The sequence below is a fragment of the Quercus lobata genome, chromosome 6 (assembly GCF_001633185.2).
Source record: "Quercus lobata isolate SW786 chromosome 6, ValleyOak3.0 Primary Assembly, whole genome shotgun sequence".
Taxonomy (NCBI): Eukaryota; Viridiplantae; Streptophyta; class Magnoliopsida; order Fagales; family Fagaceae; genus Quercus; species Quercus lobata.
In genome coordinates, this window is record NC_044909.1 from 17,600,738 (window position 1) to 17,625,888 (window position 25,151).

A 25,151-nucleotide genomic window follows, 5' to 3' on the forward strand; every position below is an offset into this window, starting at 1 on the left:
TTGATTTAGCTTTTTTTTTTTAAATGGAATAAATAGTTTTTTCTTCTTAAAACAAAAAAAAAAATAAATAAATAAAATAAAAGAAAGAAAGAAAGAAAGAAAGAAAGAAGTAGAAGGAAGGGGCATAAATACCCATAAAATAAGTATTTAAATTCATTTGACCCTTAGTTCTATGAATGTTTCTTCATTTATACATTTTTTAATCTTTCAAAGAAATCAATATATTAAGAAAAATAGAGGGAAATGTGAAATTCAAACTATATGTATATGTGTGTGCATGCGCGACCATTATCATGTAAAATAATCTTCCAGTGACTCAAAACAAAAATTAGCTCTAGTTTAATAAAGTTTTGCTCTATATTCTAAGATCATTGAATTAAAATCATTTATAATTATCATATACTTATACATTATGAATTTAATAACACTTTATTTTATATATATATATATACGCGCTAACTACAAAGTCAAACAACTACTCAAAAACTCATTTTCTATATAATATATAACACGTTAACAAAATCCTATATAATATTTGTGGGGTCCAATAATTTGTGGCCCTGGCCCATTTTTGCATTGGGGCCCAAAGCTTGAGCCGAGGAAGAGTATAGCCGAGGATAGGTAATAAAAGTTCAAATAGTCTTGAGACATAGCCGAGGATGATTTTGTCCTCGGCATATTCGAGGCCCCCCTAGAAGGAAGGGCAAAAAAAGATATAGGAATAGTTCAGGAAAAAATCTAAAAATATCTATGTCAATAAAGAAGGACACGCTGGATAGTATAACGACCAAGGACAAAGGGAAAGTTGACATTACTGCTATTCAATACTCTGCACCTGACAGAACCATGCTCTTCAGTTTTTACAACTACCCCCAACCACTTTAGGTATGGGCTGATGGGACAAATATCAGTCCTGGAAAGTCGAACCTACACGTGGACGCTGGATAAGGGATAGGCTAGTATAAAAGGAAAGGTAAGCAATCCAGAACAGAGGCTGTGAAAAAAGGCCAAAAACCAGAGCCTCCCAGCCCGCCTCCAGGAGAAAGACTCCTAGAGCGAGCACGATTTAATTATGTATGAACACCACGAAAAACCACTGTCTGGTGACCAAGGCCTAGCCTTTCAAACCCACGCTCTATAAATGATATTGTTTGGGCATTTTTACGTGCGAACCCAACATTATTATGGGTCGTTACAAATTGTGTCATTACAATTGGCGCCGTCTGTGGGGAAGGCTTGTGTCTTGGCACAGGTGGTGGGTTGAGATAATCACTCATATCATTTCCAACAGCTGGGTGTAGTGTTTTAGCGTAAAGTCCCACTAGGGGCTACGTTTCTTCACTAGGGGCTGCATTTCGTAGCGTCAGCAGCGCGGATGGTTCTAGGGGCTTGGCCGAGGAGCTAATCCCCTTAAACCAAGGTCCCGCGCCATAGCCGAGGGGTTAATTCCCCCAACTACTTAAAAATCAAGTTTTGGATAGAACCAAAGTATTGCATGGTCCTCAGACTCAAACCTATGGGAAAACCAATTACTTAAGAATCAAGTTTTGGACAGAACCAAGGTATTGCATGGTCTTCGGACTCAAACCTATGGGGAAACCAACTACTTAAGAATCAAGTTTTGGACAGAACCAAGGTATTGCATGGTCCTCGAACTCAAACCTATGGGGAAACCAACCACTTAAGAATCAAGTTTTGGACAGAACCAAGGTATTGCATGGTCCTTGGACTCAAACCTATGGGGAAACCAACTACTTAAAAATTAAGTTTTGGACAGAACCAAGGTGTTGCATGGTCCTCGGACTCAAACCTATGGGGAAACCAACTACTTAAGAATCAAGTTTTGGACAGAACCAAGGTATTGCATGGTCCTCGGACTCAAACCTATGGGGAAACCAACTACTTAAATATCAAGTTTTGGACAGAACTAAGGTATTGCATGGTTCTCGGACTCAAACCTTTGAGGAAACCAACTACTTAAAAATCAAGTTTTGGACAGAACCAAGGTATTGCATGGTCCTCGGACTCAAACCTATGGGGAAACCAACTACTTAAATATCAAGTTTTGGACAGAACTAATGTATTGCATGGTCCTCGGACTCAAACCTTTGGGGAAACCAACTACTTAAAAATCAAGTTTTGGACAGAACCAAGGTATTGCATGGTCCTCGGACTCGAACCTATGGAAAAGTCAACTACTTAAGAAGAATTCTAAGTCGCTCAATGCTCGGACCAAATACCAGAAAATTAAGGCTATGAAAGTTATTAGGAAGATGGCGAAACGCCTTATTTCTCAGCGACCTGCAAGGGCTATTCATTTTTGGGTTATATATCCTCGGATGATTCCTTCCTACACGGCATCGAGCATTCAACCATCATCTCGTTCAAGTTTGGGCTATACAACCCATTTTCAGGTCGGTCTTATTGTACGCGATACCTCCTATAAGTTTATAATAACATATTTTTCTTGGTAAGGGATTTCGACCCTAAGTATTGTTTTCTCAGGTCGGCGTTATTATGCCAGACAGCTATAATAGGCTCGTCATAATATCTTTTTCTTTTCTCCTTAGTAAGGATTTCTGCTCTAAGTATCACTTGTTCGAATCGGCATTATTATGCCGGATAGTTTCAATAAGCACAGAGCAAGGTCTTTTTATTAACTGGGATTTCGGCTTTAAGCATCGTTCATAGTATAAAAATAAAAAAGAAGTCACAAGGTAGTACGTCTATTCACGGCATAACCATTTCAAAAACAAGAGATAGAATATACGAAATAAAGCAGTGATGACTTTTATTAATATAAAGAGGCATTACAGCGTACAATGAAGGGCTTAAACAAGCCTATATAAAAAAAACGAATTACAAAAGCAATAAAAAACAAAACAAACAAACAACCAAAAATCTTTTTAAACTCTGCTCCCAAGTCTTTCCAAATTTTGCCCCAGTGACACCTATATTGAGAGGATGACCTTTCTTGGTGGAAGAGGAGAAGAAGAGGAAGAAGGAAAAGCACCAGGATGGATCTGGTGATGGGAAAGAAGAAGAAGGGGAGGCAAAAGGAGGCATCAGTGAAGGAAGAGAGGAAGAAGCAGGGATACTTTGTCCCCGCGTCAGTCCTGACTCTTAACACGCTGGTGCCATGTTAGCTATGCTCATAAGAGAGCGGCTGGTACTGATAATGGGTGATCCCAGCTCAGTCGCGCCAAAAGTTTGACGCGACGAGCCCCTGCTTCGGATTTTGGCTGAAGGAAGGATGAGAGGTATCTTGAGTCTCTGCCATCCCTGTCCTGACCGAGCCATCTTAAGTTTCGGAGGAACAGAACGCTTCTGAAAAGGATATGATCTTTTCATCCCCACTTCTACTTCAAATGTATCACACTATAAACTGTGACTATGCTGTTAGGAAGACTTAGAACAAAACTTGAGGGTTGAGGTTTTAGGAAGGTTAAAGAGTCTTTACGTGAAGGGAATACCCTCTTGTTTGGCTTCTTATATGGAAGGTGAATTCAGTGGTATTTAATCTGTACATATATCCAAGAAGGTCTGCAAGTAAGGTAGCGTCTGTTTAACTCCCCAATGTCATCTGTAACTGTCAGAATTGATTGGTCTCATAAAGGCAATTTATTAAAGATGCGCCTCGTTCACTGAAACGACGGGAGCGCACCGTGTGTAAATCTAGAAGAATGTCTCGTAACCCGACACATTTCCTAAGCAGATGAAAAGACACCAACATTAATGAAGGACAGAGCTGAACGAACCGTAATAAAGGCTTGGCATCACCAAAACCCTCCTCTCAGACCAAGAGGTCGGACAGCAGGATTTTAAAGGGCTATTGTGGGGTCCAATAATTTGTGGCCCTGGCCCATTTTTGCATTGGGGCCCAAGGCTTGAGCCGAGGAAGAGTATAGTCGAGGATAGGTAATAAAAGTCCAAATAGTCTTGAGACACAGCCGAAGATGATTTTGTCCTCGGCATATTCGAGGTCCCCCTGGAAGGAAGGGCAAAAAAAGATATAGGAACAGTTCGGGAAAAAATCTAAAAATATCTATGTCAATAAAGAAGGAGACGCTGGATAGTATAACGACCAAGGATAAAGGAAAAGCTGACATTACTGCCATTCAATACTTTGTACCTGACAGAACCATACTCTTCAGCTTTTATAACCACCCCTAACCACTTTGGGTATGGGTTGATGGGACAAATATCAGTCCTGGAAAGTCGAACCTACACGTGGACACTGGATAAGGGATACAGGCTAGTATAAAAGGAAAGGTAAGCAATCTAGAACAGAGGCTGGGAAAAAAGGCCAAAAACTAGAGCCTCCCAGCCCCCCTCCAAGAGAAAAACTCCTAGAGTGAGCACGATTTAATTATGTATAAACACCACGAAAAACCACTGTCTGGTGACCAAGGCCTAGCCTTTCAAACCCACGCTCTATAAATGATATTGTTTAGGCCTTTTTACATGCGAACCCAACATTATTATGGGTCGTTACAAATTGTGTCCTTACAATATGATATACACAAACTTAATAACAATTTATTTTTTCTATACATAAAGTGAAACAATTAATTACTCAAAAACTCATTTTAAGTATAATATATAATAATATAAACATAAACATTTTCACAATTTATTTAGATGATAAAGTTATAATTGAAGTAACATTACTTTCATATAATTCTGCTATTAACTTCATTTTTATAATTCACCAATTACAATAGAATGATCATCACAAAAAATTGTGAAAACTTTTGTTTCTATAGATTTATCTTTTCTGTATAAAATATTGTAAGGACTTCATTAATGAACTTTTTTCCTTATTACTTTCAGGGTTATATTTTGAGAAACTTATTTTTATTTTTATTTTTTGTCTGAAAATTTTCTGCAACTGTAGGTGGAAAGATACTTGAAGTTGTAAGATCCAGCCATGGCTACAGAGAAGATAGGAGTGCTTACAGCACTCGATTCTGCAAAAGTCCAATTGTATCATTTCACAGCAATTGTAATAACTGGAATGGGATTCTTCACAGATGCATATGATATCTTTTGCATTTCCATTGTTACAAAGTTACTTGGCCGTATATATTACACACCGGCGAATCACAGTGCGCCAGGCACATTGCCTCCCAGTGTGAATTCCGCTGTTACTGCAGCTACACTTTGTGGTACTTTTGCTGGCCAACTCTTCTTCGGTTGGCTTGGTGACAAATTGGGACGCAAAAGAGTTTACGGTGTGACACTCATGCTCATGGTATTTTGCTCCATTGCATCGGGACTCTCATTTGGAAAAGAACCAGCTGGTGTCATTATCACACTCTGTTTCTTTAGGTTCTGGCTTGGCTTTGGCATTGGTGGAGACTATCCTCTTTCGGCTACAATTATGTCTGAATATGCTAACAAAAGGACTCGTGGGGGATTTATCGCTGCAGTTTTTGCCATGCAAGGCATTGGAATTTTATTTGGTGGGATTGTTGGATTAACTGTCGCAGGTGCCTTCAATGACAAATACAAAACTGTAAAGTTCAGTACAAATCCAATAAAATCTCTGCCACCCCAAGCTGATTATGTTTGGCGCATAATTTTGATGGTTGGAGCCATTCCGGCCGCTCTTACATACTACTGGCGTATGAAAATGCCCGAGACAGCTCGTTATACTGCCTTGGTTGCCAGGAATGCAAAACAAGCCGCGGCAGACATGTCTATGGTATTACATGTAGAGGTCCAACCCGAAATGGAGGTACGGACAACTCAGGATTCCTATGGCTTATTCTCAATGGAATTTGCAAAACGCCATGGGTTTCACTTGCTTGGAACAGCTGTTTGTTGGTTCTTGGTGGACGTCGGTTACTATAGTCAGAACCTTTTCCAGAAGAATATCTTCTCGGCAGTTCATTGGCTTCCTGAAGCAAAAGAAATGAGCGCTATTGAAGAGGTTTACAAGATTGCAAGGGCACAAACACTAATAGCAATGTGCGGTACTGTGCCGGGGTATTGGTTTACGGTGGCCTTCATTGATCATATAGGACGGTTTGCAATCCAGTTAATGGGTTTCTTCTTCATGTCTGTCTTCATGTTTGGAATTGCTATTCCTTATAAACACTGGACATTGTCAAAAAATCGTATAGGGTTCGTGGTGCTATATGCATTCACCTTTTTCTTTGCCAACTTTGGACCAAATACCACAACATTTATTGTGCCAGCAGAAATCTTCCCTGCAAGGCTAAGGTCTACTTGTCATGGAATATCAGCTGCAACTGGGAAGATTGGAGCAATTGCTGGTTCATTGGGGTTCTCATATGCTTCTGAAGACCGAAATTCCACAAAGGATGATAAAGGATACCCACGCGGTATTGGAATTAGAAAGACACTTCTTATCCTCGCAGGGGTCAATTTAGCGGGGGTATTGTTTACCTTATTGGTGCCTGAATCCAAAGGGAAATCACTTGAGGAGTTAACAGGGGAGAACGAAGAAGAAATGGGAGAGACCATTACTGCGTAGTACTAATAATAAAGACTTAAATACAAATTATGCCGTCAGTATAATAAGGTTGTACTCCCCAACTTTTTTTTTTTTTTTTTTTGAATGCTTGTACTCCCAACATTCAAATAATAGTGAATTTCACTAATTCTATCTATGGTGATATTTATTATCAATGTGAGAGAAAGTGTACAATATTTTTGCAACTTTCATTAACCTCATTGTATTATCATCATCATATTACATCATAGGGGTAAAACTATAACTTTTATAGTTTAATTTCCAATTATGTTGCATGAAATTGATCTTGAAGTCACAACGATCAAAAGACAGTTCATAAGCTCTTATCCGTCCATTGGACTGAAAGACACCATGAAAATATTTTTAACGGTTAATGTACGATGAATTAAGTTTCGACTACATGTGATTATGGATTCTTAATTATAATTAATTGATTTTTTGTTTTAATTTAAATTAATAATGTATCATAACACTATTGGTTGTATATTAAATTAAAGATAAAGTTTAGCTACAAAATTAGTTGTAATTTTAAGCTACAACCTTATTCAATATATAAATATATATATATATATATTTTTTTTTTATTTACATCTTCTTATATCCTCTATATTTGCAAAATTTCTAGAAAATTAAAGATCAATAACTATTTCATCAATAAATTGTTTAAATTGTAAATTTTTGTAATTTAAAATTATGCGTAAAATATAAGCTTATAGATCATATAGTAAATAATATCCGATTAACACAAAATTTGACATGTGTATTAAGAATATAAAGAAAATGCAATTCAATGGTTAGATTTTTAAAATATATGGTAGTGTATATATTATTGGGTCTGGTTGTAATTTTAGACTATAATCAATTATTTTTTTACTAAATTTTTTCCTTTAATTAATTTTTTGTGTCATTCTCAAAAAAAAAAAAAAAAAAAAAAAATACTATGTAGTTGCATGCACCTGATTAAATTTGGGACTTGGGAGACATAGTATTAATTACCTGACAAAATTGATTAATTAAATAAATCTTAAATTAATTTGCTAAGCTTGAGGTAGGGGTGTCAATTCGGGTTAGCGTGTTGGGTTCGTGTTGTGTCGAGCTAGGGGTATTCGACTAAATAGCTCAACCCTAACCTGACCAATTTAATAATCGTGTCATGATCCTTCAACCCTAACCCGACCTGTTAATAAGGCAGGTTGACCTGATCCAACCCATTTGACACGCATAATAAACGAGTTATGTTGAGTTGATATAAATGTAGCACAACCCATTTCAACTTACATAATATTAAATATAATATCCACCTAGAAATAATTTAGGGTTTATAGGGTTTAGAGATCTAGGGTTTGTAAAGTTTCAATTTCCAATTATATCCCTTGTAAGTTTTTGTAATTACTCACTTTTCTTTTTAAATTTAAAATATATGTTGGATATAAAAGGTATTTGACAAATCCAAAATACAATAAATATTTATTTCTTATACGAGTTAAACGAATTGTGTTAAGTGGGTCATTTCGGGTTAACACAAATAAATTAGTGTGTCAAACGTGTCTATTGTGAGTTACGCAGATTGACCTGCTTATGACACATTTTTTATCATGTCGCTTTCGAGTCGATTCATTTATGACCCAAACCCATTAAGGTCCAACCCTAATCCAGAAAAACCCGTGTCGGGTTCGTGTTGTATTCGCGGGTTGGGTTAAACATTGACACCCCTAGCTTGAGGTTCAAGAAAGTCTAAAAAATGGTTAAAATTTTTGAGGAAATCAGAATATTAAAAGGAATCAGAGAGAATCAAATTGAAAAGAAAGAGATCTGAGGTAGATTTGGATCAGTTGTCAATCGGCAGTTGGTCCGGAATCCTCATATTTGCTTCCTGGTTGTTATATATATAACATAAATGTTAAAGTTAAAAATAACAAAAATTTAAATCTCTGAAAGGAAATGATCGATAATATATCCAAACTTAAGTGTTGTAATTCGAATTTTGACAATAAAAGGAAACTATTTTTGAATTATACTATGTGAATGCAAAAAAAAAAAAAAAAAGGAATTGAAAAACATTCAAGGGAATCCAAAAATATAATACTCTTTAAGTTTTTTTCAATTTTAATAGCATGTAAAGGAAAGTGCAAAAGTCGAGTCACGCCATCGTTTTCACTGACCATCTTTACCCGCGTAATGACTAAAGACTGAGGGGCTAGCACTATAGGTCGACGTTGAATTGACTTGGAGACTCGACCTAACGTGCCCGGCCCATTGTTCACTTGTTGTCGCTGCGGTGCAAACCTTATTGGCTTAGTTTTGTCATCACCCATTGGACAGTCTCTGCGCAAGTTCTTTTTCTCATACTCATAGAGAGCACCATCTCCTTGTCATTTTTTCTGAGTCATTTTCCAGGTAACTTCATGGAAATTGTTTAGGGTAATGGTTAACTTGTGCTACTTAATCTCAGTGATGCTGAAATTTTTAGGATAATAATATAGAAACAAGTTACGCGGATACGCAGATAATAACATAGAAACAAGTTACACGGTACTGCGTATATAAACTTCGAGATTTCATTGTATGTATACAGGGACGAATGCAGGATTTTAAGCCGGGGGGCCAGAGATAAGCAAATTTTTTTTTTTTCAAATACGCATCCATATAGTATTAATAAACTATCAACCAAGACAAATACCCAAAAATCATTGTTTCTTAATATATTGAGATACAATCTACTAACAAAAACAAAAGATGCGAAACACTATTGTTTCTTTATACAATCATCTATGAAAAGGGAACTCGACGCTTTTTCAAATCTTCAAAATCATCTACTATTGAATCCAAACTAAATGTCGAAGCTATATCCTTTTCAATGTATAACATCAAAGAGTCATTCAAAAAGTCATCTTCCATTTTGTTTCGAAGTTCAGTTTTGACAAGTTTCATAGCTGAAAATGCTCGCTTTATAGTAGCAGTAGAAACTGAAAGAGTAAGCACAAGTATCACCATTCTATAAACAAGTTTGTAGTGTACTGAATTTCCAATTCTCACTAACCATTGAGACAACTCAGATAAACTTTTCAATTTTTCGAACTCTAGATCTTGGACTACATTATGCTCAAAATGATAAAGCTCCTTCTCCAACACTTGTTTGTCATAATCTGTGAAATCTTGTGGATAGAAATTCTTTACCAACAAACAAAGATCACTAATTCTGAAAGATTTTAATGCCTCTCGAGGTTCTAAAGCTGAGCTAAGCCTAAACAACTCCATTGCATCTTCATTAAACCGATAATTTAGTTCCTGTAGTTGAAAATCTATTGTAGCATAAAAAAATATTTACTCGATAATGATGCTCATTTGTAACGTTATCTAGTTGATTACGAGCTCGACCTCGCCTCACAACATAACGAGCATTCATATCCAGGACATCAATGCGATGCTTCTCACAAAATGATATCACAGTGGTGAGTAAGCCATCCCATCCATCATCTCTAAATTTTTGGATAAGTGCTTTAGTAGATGAAACTAAATGCATGGCATTTAAAATGTCTTGAGATTGGCTTTGCAAAGCTTGACAAAGTTTATTAGTGATCTCCATAGTTTCCTTCTCAAGATGCAAGATGAAAACAAATTCAAATGAAGTTAAACCTTCATAAGCTGACTCTCCTTCTGCCCGATTTTCTCCATCAATTGCACCATCAATTATATTTTGTAGAACTTCAACAGTTGAACTAAACATCCTTAATAAGCTAGAAACTGATCTAAAATGTGAACTCCAACGTGTTTCTCCAGGTCGTTGTAAAGTGCCAATTTGATTAAGTCTACTTCCAGTCTCAAGCTCTTCAAGATCAATCAAACGTGCTATTTCATTAGCATTGACAACTTTCAATTGCTCATTGCGCTTGCATGAAGCACTAACAATTTTGATCAGAAAAAGCAATGTAAGAAAAAAATGACTAATGAGAACAACTTGTTTTGATGCTTTTACTAATGCCAATTGTAAGTGATGTGCAAAACAATGGATATAGTAAGCATATGGGCAATCATTCAAAATCAAAACTTGTAATCCATTCCACATATCTCGCATGTTGCTTGCTCCATCATATCCTTGCCCTCGAATATTTTGTATATCTAAGCAATATTGAGATAACAAAGAATATATCCCCTTCTTTAGAGTCAAAGCTGCAGTGTCAACAACATGAATAAGCCCAAAAAAGCGTTCTTTCACAAAGCCTTCTGCATCAACATATCTAAACACCATAGCCATTTGCTCTTTCATGGACTCATCACGAGCTTCATCAACCATTATGCAAAACTTTGCATCACCAATTTCTTCCCGAATGGCCTTCTTCACTTTGGCTGAGAAAACATGTAGAATTTCCTTTTGAATCCTAGGTGATGTGTAGGTTGCATTTTTTGGAGCTTTTTCTATTATTTCAGCAACCTTCTCATTCCAAAAAGTCACAATACCGAATGATTCATGAAAGTTCTCACGATTTAATGAACTAAAACTTTCATCTCGACCTCTAAAAGCTATAGCTTGAAAGGCAAGATATCGCACAATAAAAATTGTGGCCTTCAATTGCAACCGATTATTTGCAATTTGTTCAGTAGTGAAATGATCAACTACCCTTTGCAAATGCTGCGATTGGTTCATCAAATCCTTACACATTTGCTCAGCAACTCTATGAGCTGAGTTAGGATCTTTTCCTATATAAACTTGAAAAGAACAATCTTTGCCCCCAACTTTTTTCCAATTTTTAAATCCACCAACAATAAATGTATTTTGTCCCACAACCACATTTGGATTATGAAAGACAAAGCAGGGTAGACAATAAGCTGCATCTGTTGTAGGAGAATATTCAAGCCATTTTGAATTATTTCTATACCAAGAAGCTTGAAAGCTACGATTGTGCTTTCCACTTTTTTTGAATGTCTCTAGAGGAGGTTGTTGCAGACCTTTTTTAATGTAAGCCCGTCGAATTTCATCACGTTGATTAACATGATATTCCCATATTTGTTTGCGTGTTCCGGGATCATAATCCAAAGAATCAAGGTCAATTCTTTGAAATTGTGTTTGAGAGATTGGAACATCCGCATTTTCCGGAATTGGAATAGCAACATTAGTTGTTGGCAATTCCACGTTGACTTCAGAAGAATTTGAAGTTGAACCTTTTCTTTTGAAAAAATCAAGCATTGTAGTTGATTTTTTCATGATCTACAAATAAAATAAAAATTATATAAGAATTACCGTTATTTTTTTAAATTTGTGTGATAATTTCTTATATTATATGATTTTTTTTTTCTTTTTGTCTTTGGTATGCCTTTAATGTCTTTGTGTTTAAACTACCTTTATTTATGTCTCTGTGTTGTCTCTTCTTTTATTTATATCTTTTATGTTTTTTGTATCTTTGTGTTGTCTCTTATCTTCATCTTCCTAATTCTAACCCACTAACCCAAATATCCAATGAATCCCACTACAGACAGTCAAGCACTACTAACAAAAACTTTTCTTAACTTTACCTTTTTTTTGTTTTTTTTTTTTTTTCTCCCCTGTCACTTGTCTTTGCCCAACAGCAACTCCACTTTTCCCTATTCCCTATTATTATGTCCAACTAATGTCCAACTACCGGTCAACAAAGAAAAAACCATCTGACTGTCACTACAATCTCTACTCTCTCTATCTATCTCTTTTATCTATACCTTGAGCCACAAACACAGAGTCACAAATCCAAAAACCCAAAACAAAAAAAACACACAAACAGTTCAGTTCAGTTCAGCCGCAGCACAAGCACCAAATCACCAAATCAGTTCAGTAACTTCAGTTCATCAGTAAAAACACAAACAAGAAACACTCAAACACCACAAGCACAGTTTCTTTGATTCTCAAAATACAGATTCACAAGGTTTTGAAATTTGAAGGAAAAGATAAGAGTTAAAAAGTAAATACCTGTGATTCTGTGAAGGCTCGAAGCTGGTCTGGGCAAATCGGGAAACGGCAACCGGCGGCAAGTGGATCTCGTCTCGCGTGGCGGCGTGGGTCTCGTTCGAAGCTGGGTTCGCACTTCGCACTCTCTCGCTCTCGTCTCGCTCTCTGTCTCTCTCCGTCACGGCGTCACGGCGACACCGCTACCTTTCTGTCTCTCTCCATCTCGCTCGTAACTCTCGCCTCTCGATCTCTCACTTTCCTTTCTTCTTTTTTTTTTTTTCTTTTTTTTCCTTTGGTTTTTGCTTTCTCCGTTTGGTTTTGGACTGCTGAGGGCTGAGATTTTTTTTTTTTTTTTTTGTGGATTGACATGGGTTATGGGCTCTACTCTGAGCTAGTCGGATGATGGGCTAGGGGAAGGGGGGTTCATGCCGGATGATAGGCTAGGGGAAGAGGGGTTGGAGCAAAAATTTCAGGGGGGCCCAAGCCCCTTTTTTTTTTTTGGAAAAATTTTACTTGCTAAAAAATTTTTTTTTGGGCCCAGAGGGGGGCCCGGGCCCCCTTAGCCTTGTACCTGGGTCCGTCCCTATATGTATAGGGATTATGGACATAAGCTAAGTTGTAAGTGTTGGGCTTTGTGGAACTTAGTTGTGTTTGATCCGTTTGACAACCCAACCCGACCTGAATAGTGAAATCCCTGCAACTCTGTGGACGTAGGCAAATTACCGAACCACGTAAAAATATTATCTTGTGTGTGTAATACTGTGATTGTTTTCTTTAGCGCGTGTTTTCTCTATTTTATTTTGTTTCTCATTGTTAATGTGTATTAGGGTATGTGGGTTTTAGGCCCACCTTGTTTACTTGTATAGCACACTTGTACTGCACACTCTGCCTACTATATAAAGGTACTCATGTATATTCTATTACTTGAGAAATACAATACAATTCATTCAGTATTTATAACATGGTATCAGAGCCACTGCTCTAATTTTCTTGTGTCTTGCAGTCTTGTTTTGTCGGTATTTTCTGCTGCCTCAACTTCTGTGGTCAGTAAACCCTTTCAGGGTTGAATTTCGCCGCCAGAAGCTCCTCCTCTGTCGCCAAAACCACTGCCATCATCAAATCTATCACTTCTGACCTCCGATTAGGACATAAGACATATCATTGTGTAGCTTTTTAATCCCTCTACACAAAGCTACCGGAAACATCCTCATCTAACCATCCATGCGCTGCCACGCGCCGGTCAAAGTTTCTGCAAAATCATCCACGTGCCTCACACGCCATCAATATTGTTCCGATCCTATCGCCGCCGCCTCTGTCAGAATCGTCTTTCTCCGATCTACATAGCTGGAAAAGAATGGGCCTCATCGGAATTACCACTCACCCTCACGCGTCGCCTGAAAGTCACTGCAACATCAGCTACGCGCCGCCTGCTGCCCACTGACGTCACTTGCTGACGTCAACTACCACGTCAGCCCTAGTTGCTATCTTGCTGACATCATCTGCTGACGTCATCATCTAGTGAGACCCAGTCAGCGCTTACGTCAGCCTCTGTTGACCGTTGACCATTGACCTGACCAGGATTTGACCGTTGACTTTGAGTCAGAGTTGACTTTTTGCAGTCCTGGTGCCCCTTACCCAGTTTTTCGCGTAGATTTCATTTTTGCAGTCCATTTTTGCATATTTTGCTTCTAAATGAAGAATAAGGATAGGTCTTCTTCTTGTTGCAATAATCGTTGCAGACAATCCAACAAACGTTTTTGCAATTTTTGCAAACAGTTTGGCCATAGTTTTGAGACTTGCTATCTTTGCAACAAATTAGTTGTTTCAATTTCTGCTACTACTGTTACTAACACTAAGAGTGGCCAACAAATGGCTCCTGTCTCTGCACAATCTCAGTCTTCTGGATCCACTTTCACCATTTCCAAAGATGACCTTATAAACATCATCGCTAATGTCATTCGTATGGTTGGTAATGCATCTTATTCCTCTTCTCTCTCAGCTTTATCTGGTATGTCTCCTACCTCTTGGCTTATGTATTCTGCTTGTTGCAATCACATGACACCTCACTCGCCCTTATTTTCTGAACTTAAACCTACACCAAACCCTCTTAATATTCGCACAGCAAATGGTTCCACAATGTCTGGTCATAATATAGGTTTCATTTCGACCTCCAACCTCTCGGTTCCTGGGGTCTTTAATGTTCCTGACCTTTCTTATAATTTATTCTCTGTGGGACAATTAGCTGAGTTGGGTTATCATATTATCTTTGATTATTCTAGGTGTATTGCACAAGATCCAAGGACGGGACAAGAGCTTGGGACCGGTCCCAGAGTTGGGCGTATGTTTCCCGTGGACAACCTTCGTCTTCCACTTGTTGCTCCTGTTTCTATTGCTGGAGCTGCTGCAATTTCTTCTGTTCCTTCCCTTACTCTTTGGCATATTCGTCTTGGTCATGCATCTTCCTCTCGGGTACAACAATTGGCTTCTAGAGGTTTGTTAGGTTCAGTGTTTATAGAAAATTTTGATTGTGTCTTATGTCAGTTAGGAAAACAACCAGCTTTGCCTTTCAATACTAGTGAATCAATATCCACTGATATTTTTGACCTTACTCATTCTAATGTTTGGGGGCCTTCCTCTATCTCTAGTATTGGTGGGTCTTAATATTTTGTTGTCTTTGCTGATGATTACTCTCGCTATAGCTGGATTTTTAATATGAAATATCGTTCTGAATTATTGCAAGTATATTCTAATTTTGCAAAAATGGTTGAAACTTAGTTTTCCAAACGCATCAAAATTTTTCTGTCTGATAATACTCTTGAATACACTCAATATGCTTTCCAAGCTGTCTTGCATTCTTATGGCACTGTTCATCAACTAACTTGTCCAGGTACCTCTTAACAAAATGGTAGAGCCGAACGAAAATTTCGTCATATTCTTGACACTATTCGTGCTCCCCTTCTCTCTGCCAAAGTTCCTACTCTTTTTTGGGGCGAAGTTTCTCTTCATACTGTTCATGCTATTAATTGCATTCCAAGTCCTGTTATCCAAAATCAAACTCCATATGAGTGCCTTTTCGGGTCACCTCCAGACTATCACCACTTTTGCTCTTTCGGTTCTACTTGTTTCGTTCTTCTTCAGCCACATGAGCATAACAAACTTGAGCCTCGGTCAAGGCTTTGTTGTTTTCTTGGCTATAGGGAAACTCAAAAGGGGTATCGGTGTTATGATCCCGTCTCTCATCGTCTTCGTGTCTCCCGCAATGTTGTCTTTTGGGAACATTGCTATTTTGTCGAGCTTTCTCACTTCTGTGCCTCCCTATCTTCTTCCTCTGTCTTAGATCTTTTACCAGAGGAGGCACATATTCCTTCTGTAACTGCTTCTGATCCTCCTGTAGTTGCTCCTGATTCTCCTGTAGACTTCTCTGTCCAACCACCAGATATCCTTGACCCCTTTCCTAGTTCACCCTTTAATGAACAGGTGGAAGATGAACAGGTTGAAGACGAGCTACCCAACCCTAAGCTTAGGTCCCCTGCTCCTGCTTCGCCTGAAGATCTTGCACAAGACATTCCACCTCATCACTCAACTCGGGTAAAATCCATTCCTACATATTTACTTGACTAACATTGTTACACTGTCCTTGCTACACTGCACAAACCTCACACCTATCGTGAGGCTTCCACTGACCCTTTATGGTAGATTGCAATGAAAGAGGAACTTGATGCATTATCTAAAAACCATACTTGGGATTTGGTGACTCTCCCCCCTAGGAAATCTGTGGTTGGTTGTAAGTGGATCTACAAGATTAAAACTCGCTCTGATGGGTCCATTGAGCGCTACAAAACTCGTCTTGTTGCAAAAGGTTTTACACAGGAGTATGTGATTGATTATGAAGAGACCTTTGCTCCGGTTGCTCGTATCTCATCTGTTTGTGCTCTCTTAGCTGTTGCTGCTGCTGCTGCCAGTAAATGGAACCTTTTTCAGATGGATGTCAAAAAGCATTCCTTAATGGGGATTTAAGTGAAGAAATTTATATGCAACCTCCTCCTAGTCTCTCTGTTGAATCGAACAAGGTTTGTCATCTTCAATGTGCACTTTATGGCCTTAAACAAGCTCCACGAGCTTGGTTTGCCAAATTCAGTTCTACCATCTCTCGCTTGGGTTACATGGCCAGTCAATATGATTCTGCCTTATTTCTTTGTCGCACTGACAAAGGCACTATTTTACTTCTCCTGTATGTGGATGATATGATCATAACTGGTGATGACCTCAGTAGCATTCAAGAACTCAAGGATTTTCTCAGTCAGCAGTTTGAGATGAAAGATCTTGGACATCTCAGCTACTTCTTGGGTCTTGAAGTCACTTATTCTACAGATGGATTTTATATTACACAAGCCAAGTATGCCTCTGAACTCTTATCTCGAGTTGGACTCACTGATAGCAAGACTGTTGACACTCCAGTTGAGCTTAATGCACATTTGACTCTCTCAGGGAGGAAACCATTGTCTAATCCCTCTCTTTACAGACGCTTGGTTGGCAGCCTAGTTTATCTCACTGTCACTCGTCTAGACATTTCCTATGCTGTTCACCAGGTGAGCCAGTATCTGTCTGCTCCATGATCGACTCACTATGCTGCTGTTCTGCGCATTCTTCAATACCTGAAGGGCACTCTCTTCCATGGTCTTTTCTACTCTGCTCAGTTTCCTCTTGTTCTCTGTGCATTTTCTAATGCTGATTGGGCAAGAGATCCCACTGATCGTAGGTCCACCACTGGTTATTGCTTTCTTCTTGGTTCTTCACTGATTTCTTGGCGAAGTAAGAAACAAACTCATGTGCCCCGCTCCAATACTGAAGCAGAATATCGTGCCCTTGTTGATACCACATCTGAGCTTCTTTGGTTATGATGGCTTCTTAAAGACTTGGATGTGTCCACATCCTCTACTACTCCTCTTTATTGTGACAACCAGAGTGCCATTCATATTGCTCACAATGATGTCTTCCATGAATGGACTAAACACATCGAGATCGATTGTCATTTTATCCGTTATCATTTTGTCTATGGTGCTCTCAAGCTGATCTCAGTCCCCTCTAAAGATCAACTTGCAGGTATCTTCACCAAGTCACATCCTAAGGGACGTCTTCGTACTTTGGTTGACAAACTCAAGTTGGTCTCACATCCACCTTGAGTTTGAGAGGGGCTGTTAATGTGTATTAGGGTATGTGGGCTTTAGACCCATCTTGTTTACTAGTATAACACACTTACTTGTACTGCACACTCTGCCTACTATATAAAGGCACTCATGTATATTTTATTACTTGAGAAATACAATACAATTCATTCAGTATTTATAACATGGTATTAGAGCCACTTTCTTGTGGCCATGGTTTTTTGTCCTTACGGTATATTTAAGAGCAATTTTTGTCTTTCTCAGTGTTTTTCTTCGCTGCGTTCATCTTAATTGGCTTCCTACTACTGCCGTCAAAACTCTTCGGTATAGTCAAGTCACTGTTAGAAGTCACATCAACACTGCAAGAATATTGTCTTCCTCAAACTACCGTCATAGAGCCAAACTTCATTCAAGGGATCTTCTCAACCTTATCAAATCTCAAGATTTCATCAAGCTTCCATCTTGAGTTTGAGAGGGGGTGTTAAAGATATATTAGCCCATTAGCATAGGCCCAAGCCTAATTCTACTTTGTGTGCAAGCCAAGTCTCCTACTTGTACTAGAAGTCTATTAGTCTAAGGTTTAGTCTACTATATATACACATGTTATAATTCATTGTAACACAGAATTTGTATTACACTATAATATATTATTGATGTAGCCATTTAGGGTTTCCTCTGTGGACGTAGGCCGTTGGACTGAACCACATAACCCTCATATGTTATTGTGTTTTATACTTTATGTTTTCGCTTCTGCATCTATACTATCATATTCAACATGGTGTATCAATGCTAATATTTAACACTTACATGTTGGGAATTTCGGATTTATTCCCTACAGTGAAGACATTTATTATGACTTATGAAAAAGTATTCTTTCACATTTAATATTTTACATATACATCCATAAATGATAATAAAAGAAATATGTTTACATTTTAATACATAAAAATGAATGCAAAAAAAAAAAAAAAAAAAAAAAAAAAGATAAATTACAATCACCCCTCTTAAGGGTTAAGTTAATACTAAGTCCAAAATATTTCAAAAATAACCAATTTGGTCCTTAAATCATATGCTTTTAGAAATGAAAATGTTGTATTTAGCATAGAGTTCAAGGATCAAATCGGTTAATTTTGAAATGTTTTAAACTTGTTTGGCTCTATCCCAAACTTCAAGGGTGCTGAATATAATTTACCCAAAAAAAAAAAGTGAAATAGCAGATGCATACGTTAGTTAAACAAAGTATGTTTCGAAGTTAATCTCCAATCCTAGAATTAGGATTTGAAGATTTTAATAGCCAACAGGTTGGATTTTTTATTTTATTTTATTTTATTGGGAGAATCAGCCAACAGGTTGGTTTGATGGTATAGTATTTTATTTTTATTTTTTTTGGGGGGGGGGGAGAGAGAGAGAGAGAGAAACCGGCCCGGAAGTCCAGACAAGACTTTATTCAAAAACCAAAAACTTAAACAACATCAGCAATAACCAAGTGTGTAAATCCCCAGGAATGTCTCCTAGTCAAACTTGAAAAGTTAAACCAGCTCTAGATTATTTAGCTAGAGCATGGGCAACTTTATTACATGACCGATTAACATGACAAAAATCAAAGAAACGCGACAGGGAAGCTTGTTGGAGAACATTATCAATAATATGCCCATACACGGATTGGTCAGCCTTTCCAGATTTGAGAGCTTGAATTATGAGCGTTGAATCAACTTCTAAAGTTACTTCATGGACTCCAATCTCGCATACAAATTGGACAGCACGTTGACACGTAAGGACCTCCACTTCTACAATAGTTTGAGGGAGCGGAATACACATGGAGAGAGCACCAACAACATCACGTCTAACATCTCCGACAACCACTCCAATTCCAACCGCATTGATGCTATTGAAAACAGCACCGTCGAAATTTGCTTTGAACTGAGGATGGTCAGGTGGGCGACATTGATGCGAGATGGGAATCTGATCTGCAACAAGCATGGCAACTTGAGGACTAAGGGTCCGTTTGGATACAGCTGAAAACTGAAAATTGAAATTGAAAACTGAAAAACACTGTAGCGAAATAATTTTTAAATGTGTGAATAGTATCGTGGGACCCATTTTTAATGAAAAAGTTGCTGAAAAGTGAAATTTGTGGGTCCGTAAACAGTACACGATGTGATGTGATTGGTCCAAAAAAATTTGAAAAGTCAAAGTTTGCGGCTACTGTTCATTGAACAGTGCATGAACAATAGCCGCAACACCCAAAACGCCCCAAAACGCGTGAAAAAAAAAAAAAAACGTTTTGGAAAAACGCAAACGCAGGATTGGGCAGAAAACGCCCAATCCAAACGCAACCTAAGGAAGTCCTGGAGCATGCCACCTGCAATTGAGAGGATATGGCCCAAAGGATGAGTGGGTGGCTTAGACGGACAACATTCCTTTGATTCCACAATAACCAAGTTGTGAGTATGAAAATCTCAGCTTTGTAGGCCTCCGAAACCTACAAAAAACTTGAAATAAGGTTAATGAAGTCATCCGGATGGATGGAGTCAGAGAGATTAGCCCAATTGAGGTTACTCCAAACACATTCCACCTCCTTACAACTCCACACAGCATGAACGACATCCTCAGGTTGGGACTTGCAGTTGCTACATTGATCAGTGGTCACAACCTAGCAGAGGAGAAGGTTAACCATTGAGGGGATAGCATTACTACAAGCTCGCCAGGCAAAATGCTTAACTTTGTTTGGGACACGTAGCATCCAAAGGCCTCTCCAAAAAGATTTCTAGGGACCCCGATTTGAACTACTTGGATTATAGGCCAAAGCATCACAAGCCAACAATTTGTAAGCACTTCGGGTAGTAAACTTACTGAAAGGAGTTTTGGACCAAATCAATTAGTCCGGTGGGAGTCTAATACTCAATGGAATGCTCAAAATTTTTTCAGCTTCTTGCAGCAAGAACAACTGTTGGATCATATTAGACTTCCATTTTCTTGAGTTGGAATTAATAAGGTAGCTCACCCTGTAGTTAGGAGGAATAGAAAGGAGAGGGGAGATAATCGATCTGTAGCATGGATCAGATAGCCATTTGTCTTCTCTAATACTCACAATATCACCATCACCAATACGCCAAACCATCCCTTTCTTCACCACCTCTCTAGCACTTTATTTTCTTTTCCACGCATAGAAGCCAACCTTTAAATCATTTGCCTCTAAAATAGAATAGTTTGGGAAGAATCTAGCCTTAAAGAATTTATAACAGAGCGAATCTGAGTTGTTCATCATACACCACACTTGCCTAGCCAACCAAACTTCATTGAACTTCTCAATCTCCCTAAAACCCATGTCCCCATCCTCCTTAGCTTCACACATACACTCCCATTTTACCCAATGGATGTTCCTGAAGTCACCACTATAACTCCACCAAAACTTGTAGAACATAACCTCAATATCCTTAATCAACCCCTTAGGTAGTTTGAAGCAACTCATAGAATATGTTGGAATTGCTTGGATAACAGAGTTGATAAGTACCTCCTTGCCAACCCGAGAGAGAATTTCCTCCTTCAACCCCTATAATTTTTTCCACACACGCTCCTGAATATAGATAAAGCTTTGTATTTTTGCTCTACCTATAAAGGCTGGCAAACCTATATATTTCTCATACTGTTTGATTGAAGGGATTCCCAAAATATGTTTGATGCTTGTTTGAAGGTCAAGCTGATTGTTGGAATTAAAGAAGATGTAGGCTTTATCTTTATTAATTTTTTGACCCGACATTTCTCATAAACTAATAAGATATCAAGAATTACCTGACACTCTGATTCTTTTGCTCGATAGAATAGCACACTATCATCAGCAAAGAAAAAGTAGGAGACTCGAGGTCCATTTCTATAGATTGAAACCCCTCTGATAAGACCTTCAATTTCAACTTTGTGGAGTAATCCTTGAAGCGCCATGATACACACCAAAAACTAATATGGAGATAAAGGATCACCTTGTCGAAGTCCCCTGTTGGGTTTTATATTACCAATTGGCTCCCCATTAAGGAGGACAAAGAAGGACATCAATTTGATGCAGGACATGATTGTGTTGACGAACTTTTCAGTAAATCCCAAATGCAACAGAGCTCTTTCCAAAAACTCACATTCAACTCTATCATATGCTTTGCTTATATCTAGTTTTAGGGCCATGAAGCCCAACTTGACTTGAGTTTATGTTTGAGGTAATGCAATGTTTCAAAAGCCACTAAAACATTGTCAGTGATAAGGCGCCCCGATAAGAAACCACTCTGAGAATCAGAAACTACATATGGCAAAATCAATTTCAAAGGATTAACCAGCACCTTGGCAATAAGTTTATAGACCATGTTGCACAGACTAATGGGTCTAAAATCAGAGACCTTTATAGGATCTTTAATTTTTGGAATGAGAGCAATAAAGATAATGTTTATGGACTTAGGCACAAAACTAGAATTTAAAGCAGTTAAGACAGCCTTGGTAACTTCACTCCCAACAACATGTCAAAAATATTTATAAAAAATAGGTGACATACCATCAGGTCCAAGTGCTATGAGAGGAGCCATCTGATGAAGAGCCTTTTGAACTTCTTCGGGTGTAAAAGGTCAAAATAGGCTAGCATTCATCTCTTCAGTCACAGTTGGGAGTACACCATTAAGAACATCATCAAAACTTGAAGGATTCAAAGTGGTGAATATGTTAGTGAAATAGGATTCAACCAAACCCCCCATTCAGCCTTCATCCTCAACCTAGTTTCTAAAATCATCCTCAAGACCCAATATATAATTATGTTTGTTCCATTAATTTGCCCTACAGTGAAAATACCTCGTGTTTTGGTCACCCTCACTCAACCAATCAACACAAGATCTTTGCTTCCACATGGTTTCTTCCTTAGACTTATGCACTTGGATTTCTTCTCTAAATTTATAGATCAGAGTAGGATTAGGTCTATACAAACCTGCTTCTTCAGCCCCACTTAACTTCCCTAATTTTTTAGCAAGTGAAATTCAAACATGCCCAAAAGTTTCTCGGTTCCAAGTTCTGAGATTGTCTTGACAAGTGAAGATTTTATTTGATAAAACACTAACCAGAGATGGATCATGCACCTCTACCCAAGATTCCTTAACCACATCCTCACAAGTTTTATCCCTCAGCCACATAACTTCAAAACAAAATGGCTTCCCTTTTCTATAGAACATTTTTTACGCAGAGTCAGAAACAACCAAAATAGGTTTGTGGTTCGAATGGAATGCTTCTAGATGGTGAATACAGGAAGTAAAGAACTGAAGAATCCAATCCACAATGGCAACCCCACGAATAAGCCAAACCTAAACATTCTAATGGCTGGCCTCTTGTTACACCAAGTAAAAGGAAAACCATTAAACTAAGGGTCTTTTAAACTACATTAATCTAAAGCACCCCGGAAACCTTGCATCTATCTCCTAGGTTAGTCCAACCAACCTTGCTTCTCCTCTGCTCTAAGAATTTCATTAAAATCCCCCATACAAACCCAAGGGAGGCCCATGTTATGGCTTAAGGTCCTAAGTAAGGACAAGGAATTTTACCGGTTGTCAATTTTAGGGTCACTGTAGAAACCTATGAAACGCCAAGTGTCATTCATTCCATGGTCAATAATAGCATCAATATAACGATCAAAGGAAGTAAACACCATCACATTAATATCATTCTTCCATAAAAGGGCTATATCACCACCCCTAGAAAGATGGGGAACAACAAAGAAATTAGAAATCTGCAGCTTATGACAAATTCTGGCTATAACATCTCTATCAACCTTGGTTTCCATCAAGAAAATCAGTTTGAGATCTTTTTTACCAATTAAGACAAAAAGCTTGCCTTCTGTATGTGGATTCCTAAGCCCATGACAGTTCCAGCTTAGGCAACTCATTGGAATTGGTGGTGCTAGCTACCAGGAACCACCTAAAAGTTTCTTTGTCATCAAACACACTAGCTAACACACACCTCTTTTTGGACAGACTAACTTCTGAGGAGTCCAATTCAGGTCAACTACACTCCTAGCCATCTAGATTAAAACGGTTACTGTTGGGACCGTCACCCCCAGCTAATTTTTTCACGTCTTTAACCCTCCACCCACAAGAATAATGGGATCCACACTGTTAGAAATATCAGCCAAGCAAGGTTTAGTTGCATTAAAATTAAATGTACTGAACTGGCCATGTACCTTTGCTTCATTCATGGGTTAAAGAAACTGTTTTCTATTATTGGGAAAAGCAAGAGCCTCCTCCCTTAACACTATTGTATCACCATTCATCCTAAATCGACCCTAGTACTACACTTAGAAGTTGAGCCAAAAGGAGCTAGAGTAACCTCACCAGTGGGTACAAACACTGGACTTACAACATCTTCCATCATCGGTTCACCTTCATACATAACAGCAACATTTTGCTCTTTTATGATCGGGTCATTAACCTCCGTGGTTGGTGATTTTTGTGTGGCTTCAGTGGCCCTTTTTTCCATGAAGGTAAACCACGAGCACTCCCAGAAACCACTACAATTGATTTTCTGTTTTGCCTCAGCGGCTCTGCACGTAGCCATTCACCATATTGCTGGTTTTCTTTTTTAAGTTTTCCCTTTCCTTGTAGCCATACCTCACAATCCTTCTCCCCATGATTTACCCTTCCGCACCAATAGCAAAAGTTAGGCAAGTGTTCATATTTAAGAAGCATCTAGCCAATATGCTTACCAGCAGATCATAATTTGCAGCAACAAGGCAGAGGTTTTGTAATGTCGATAACCACTCTAATCCGTAGAACCTCACCACCCACTCCATCATCCTCTGGGTCTGCCACATGGACAATGGGACTGATAGAATTCCCTACGGCTTCACTAGTCCCTTGTGTTAAGCTAGTGATTGGGATTTTCTAAAGTTGCACCCAAAAATTGATCGAAGCAAAATCCAGTGAAGGAGCAAATTCCACATCAACAGCACATTGAAAAACAACCAAGCTTTTATCGTAGGACCAAGGTTCAAACTCCAAGACTCTTTCTAAATCCATAGCATGCTCAAATTTGAACAGCAACAAATTCCCCCCAATGTCTCTAATTTTGAGTTCCCCACTTGGTTTCCAAAGAGGTTTAAATGTGTGAGCAACCGCCTCAGCGTTCCCAACTCTTTTAGTAAAAAATTTACAGCTAACCAATATAAACAAAGCTCTCCTTGTTTGGGAACATCGGCACCTTGTTCTTCTTCCTCCATAATAGAAAAGCGAGCCTAGAGATCCTCAATGTTAGCCATGCCTGTGGACACAAAACGAAAGAGGAGAGCAACCAAACCAAACCAATAGGATACAAGCGATCCACAATCGTCCTACCAGACCCGAGTACTGAAGGGAGCCAAGAAACCTACACAATGGTAGGGACAAAATTCTACATGCGGAGAAGAGATACCCTAACAAGAGAAAAACCCTAGCTAAAAAACCCTAGACAATGTGAGAAACTTGATCGCGGACTATAATATATATATTGGTGATTATGAATAAAGTCACTTTTATATATAGTCATAATCACCAATATATATTATAGTTCGTGA

At 38.4% G+C, this 25,151-nt stretch overlaps 1 protein-coding gene across 1 annotated transcript; it reads left to right on the forward strand.

Moving 5' to 3' along the window:
- The first annotated feature begins 4,930 nt into the window (after positions 1–4,930).
- On the forward strand, positions 4,931–6,502 carry LOC115949924 (probable inorganic phosphate transporter 1-3). Its single transcript, XM_031067184.1, has one exon. It carries the CDS (start codon positions 4,931–4,933, stop codon positions 6,500–6,502), a length of 1,572 nt encoding a protein of 523 aa, XP_030923044.1.
- Positions 6,503–25,151: the final 18,649 nt, after the last annotated feature.

Excerpts from the sequence above, each read along its gene's own strand:
- LOC115949924 (XM_031067184.1), top strand. The coding sequence starts at position 4,931 with ATGGCTACAGAGAAGATAGGAGTGCTTACAGCACTCGATTCTGCAAAA.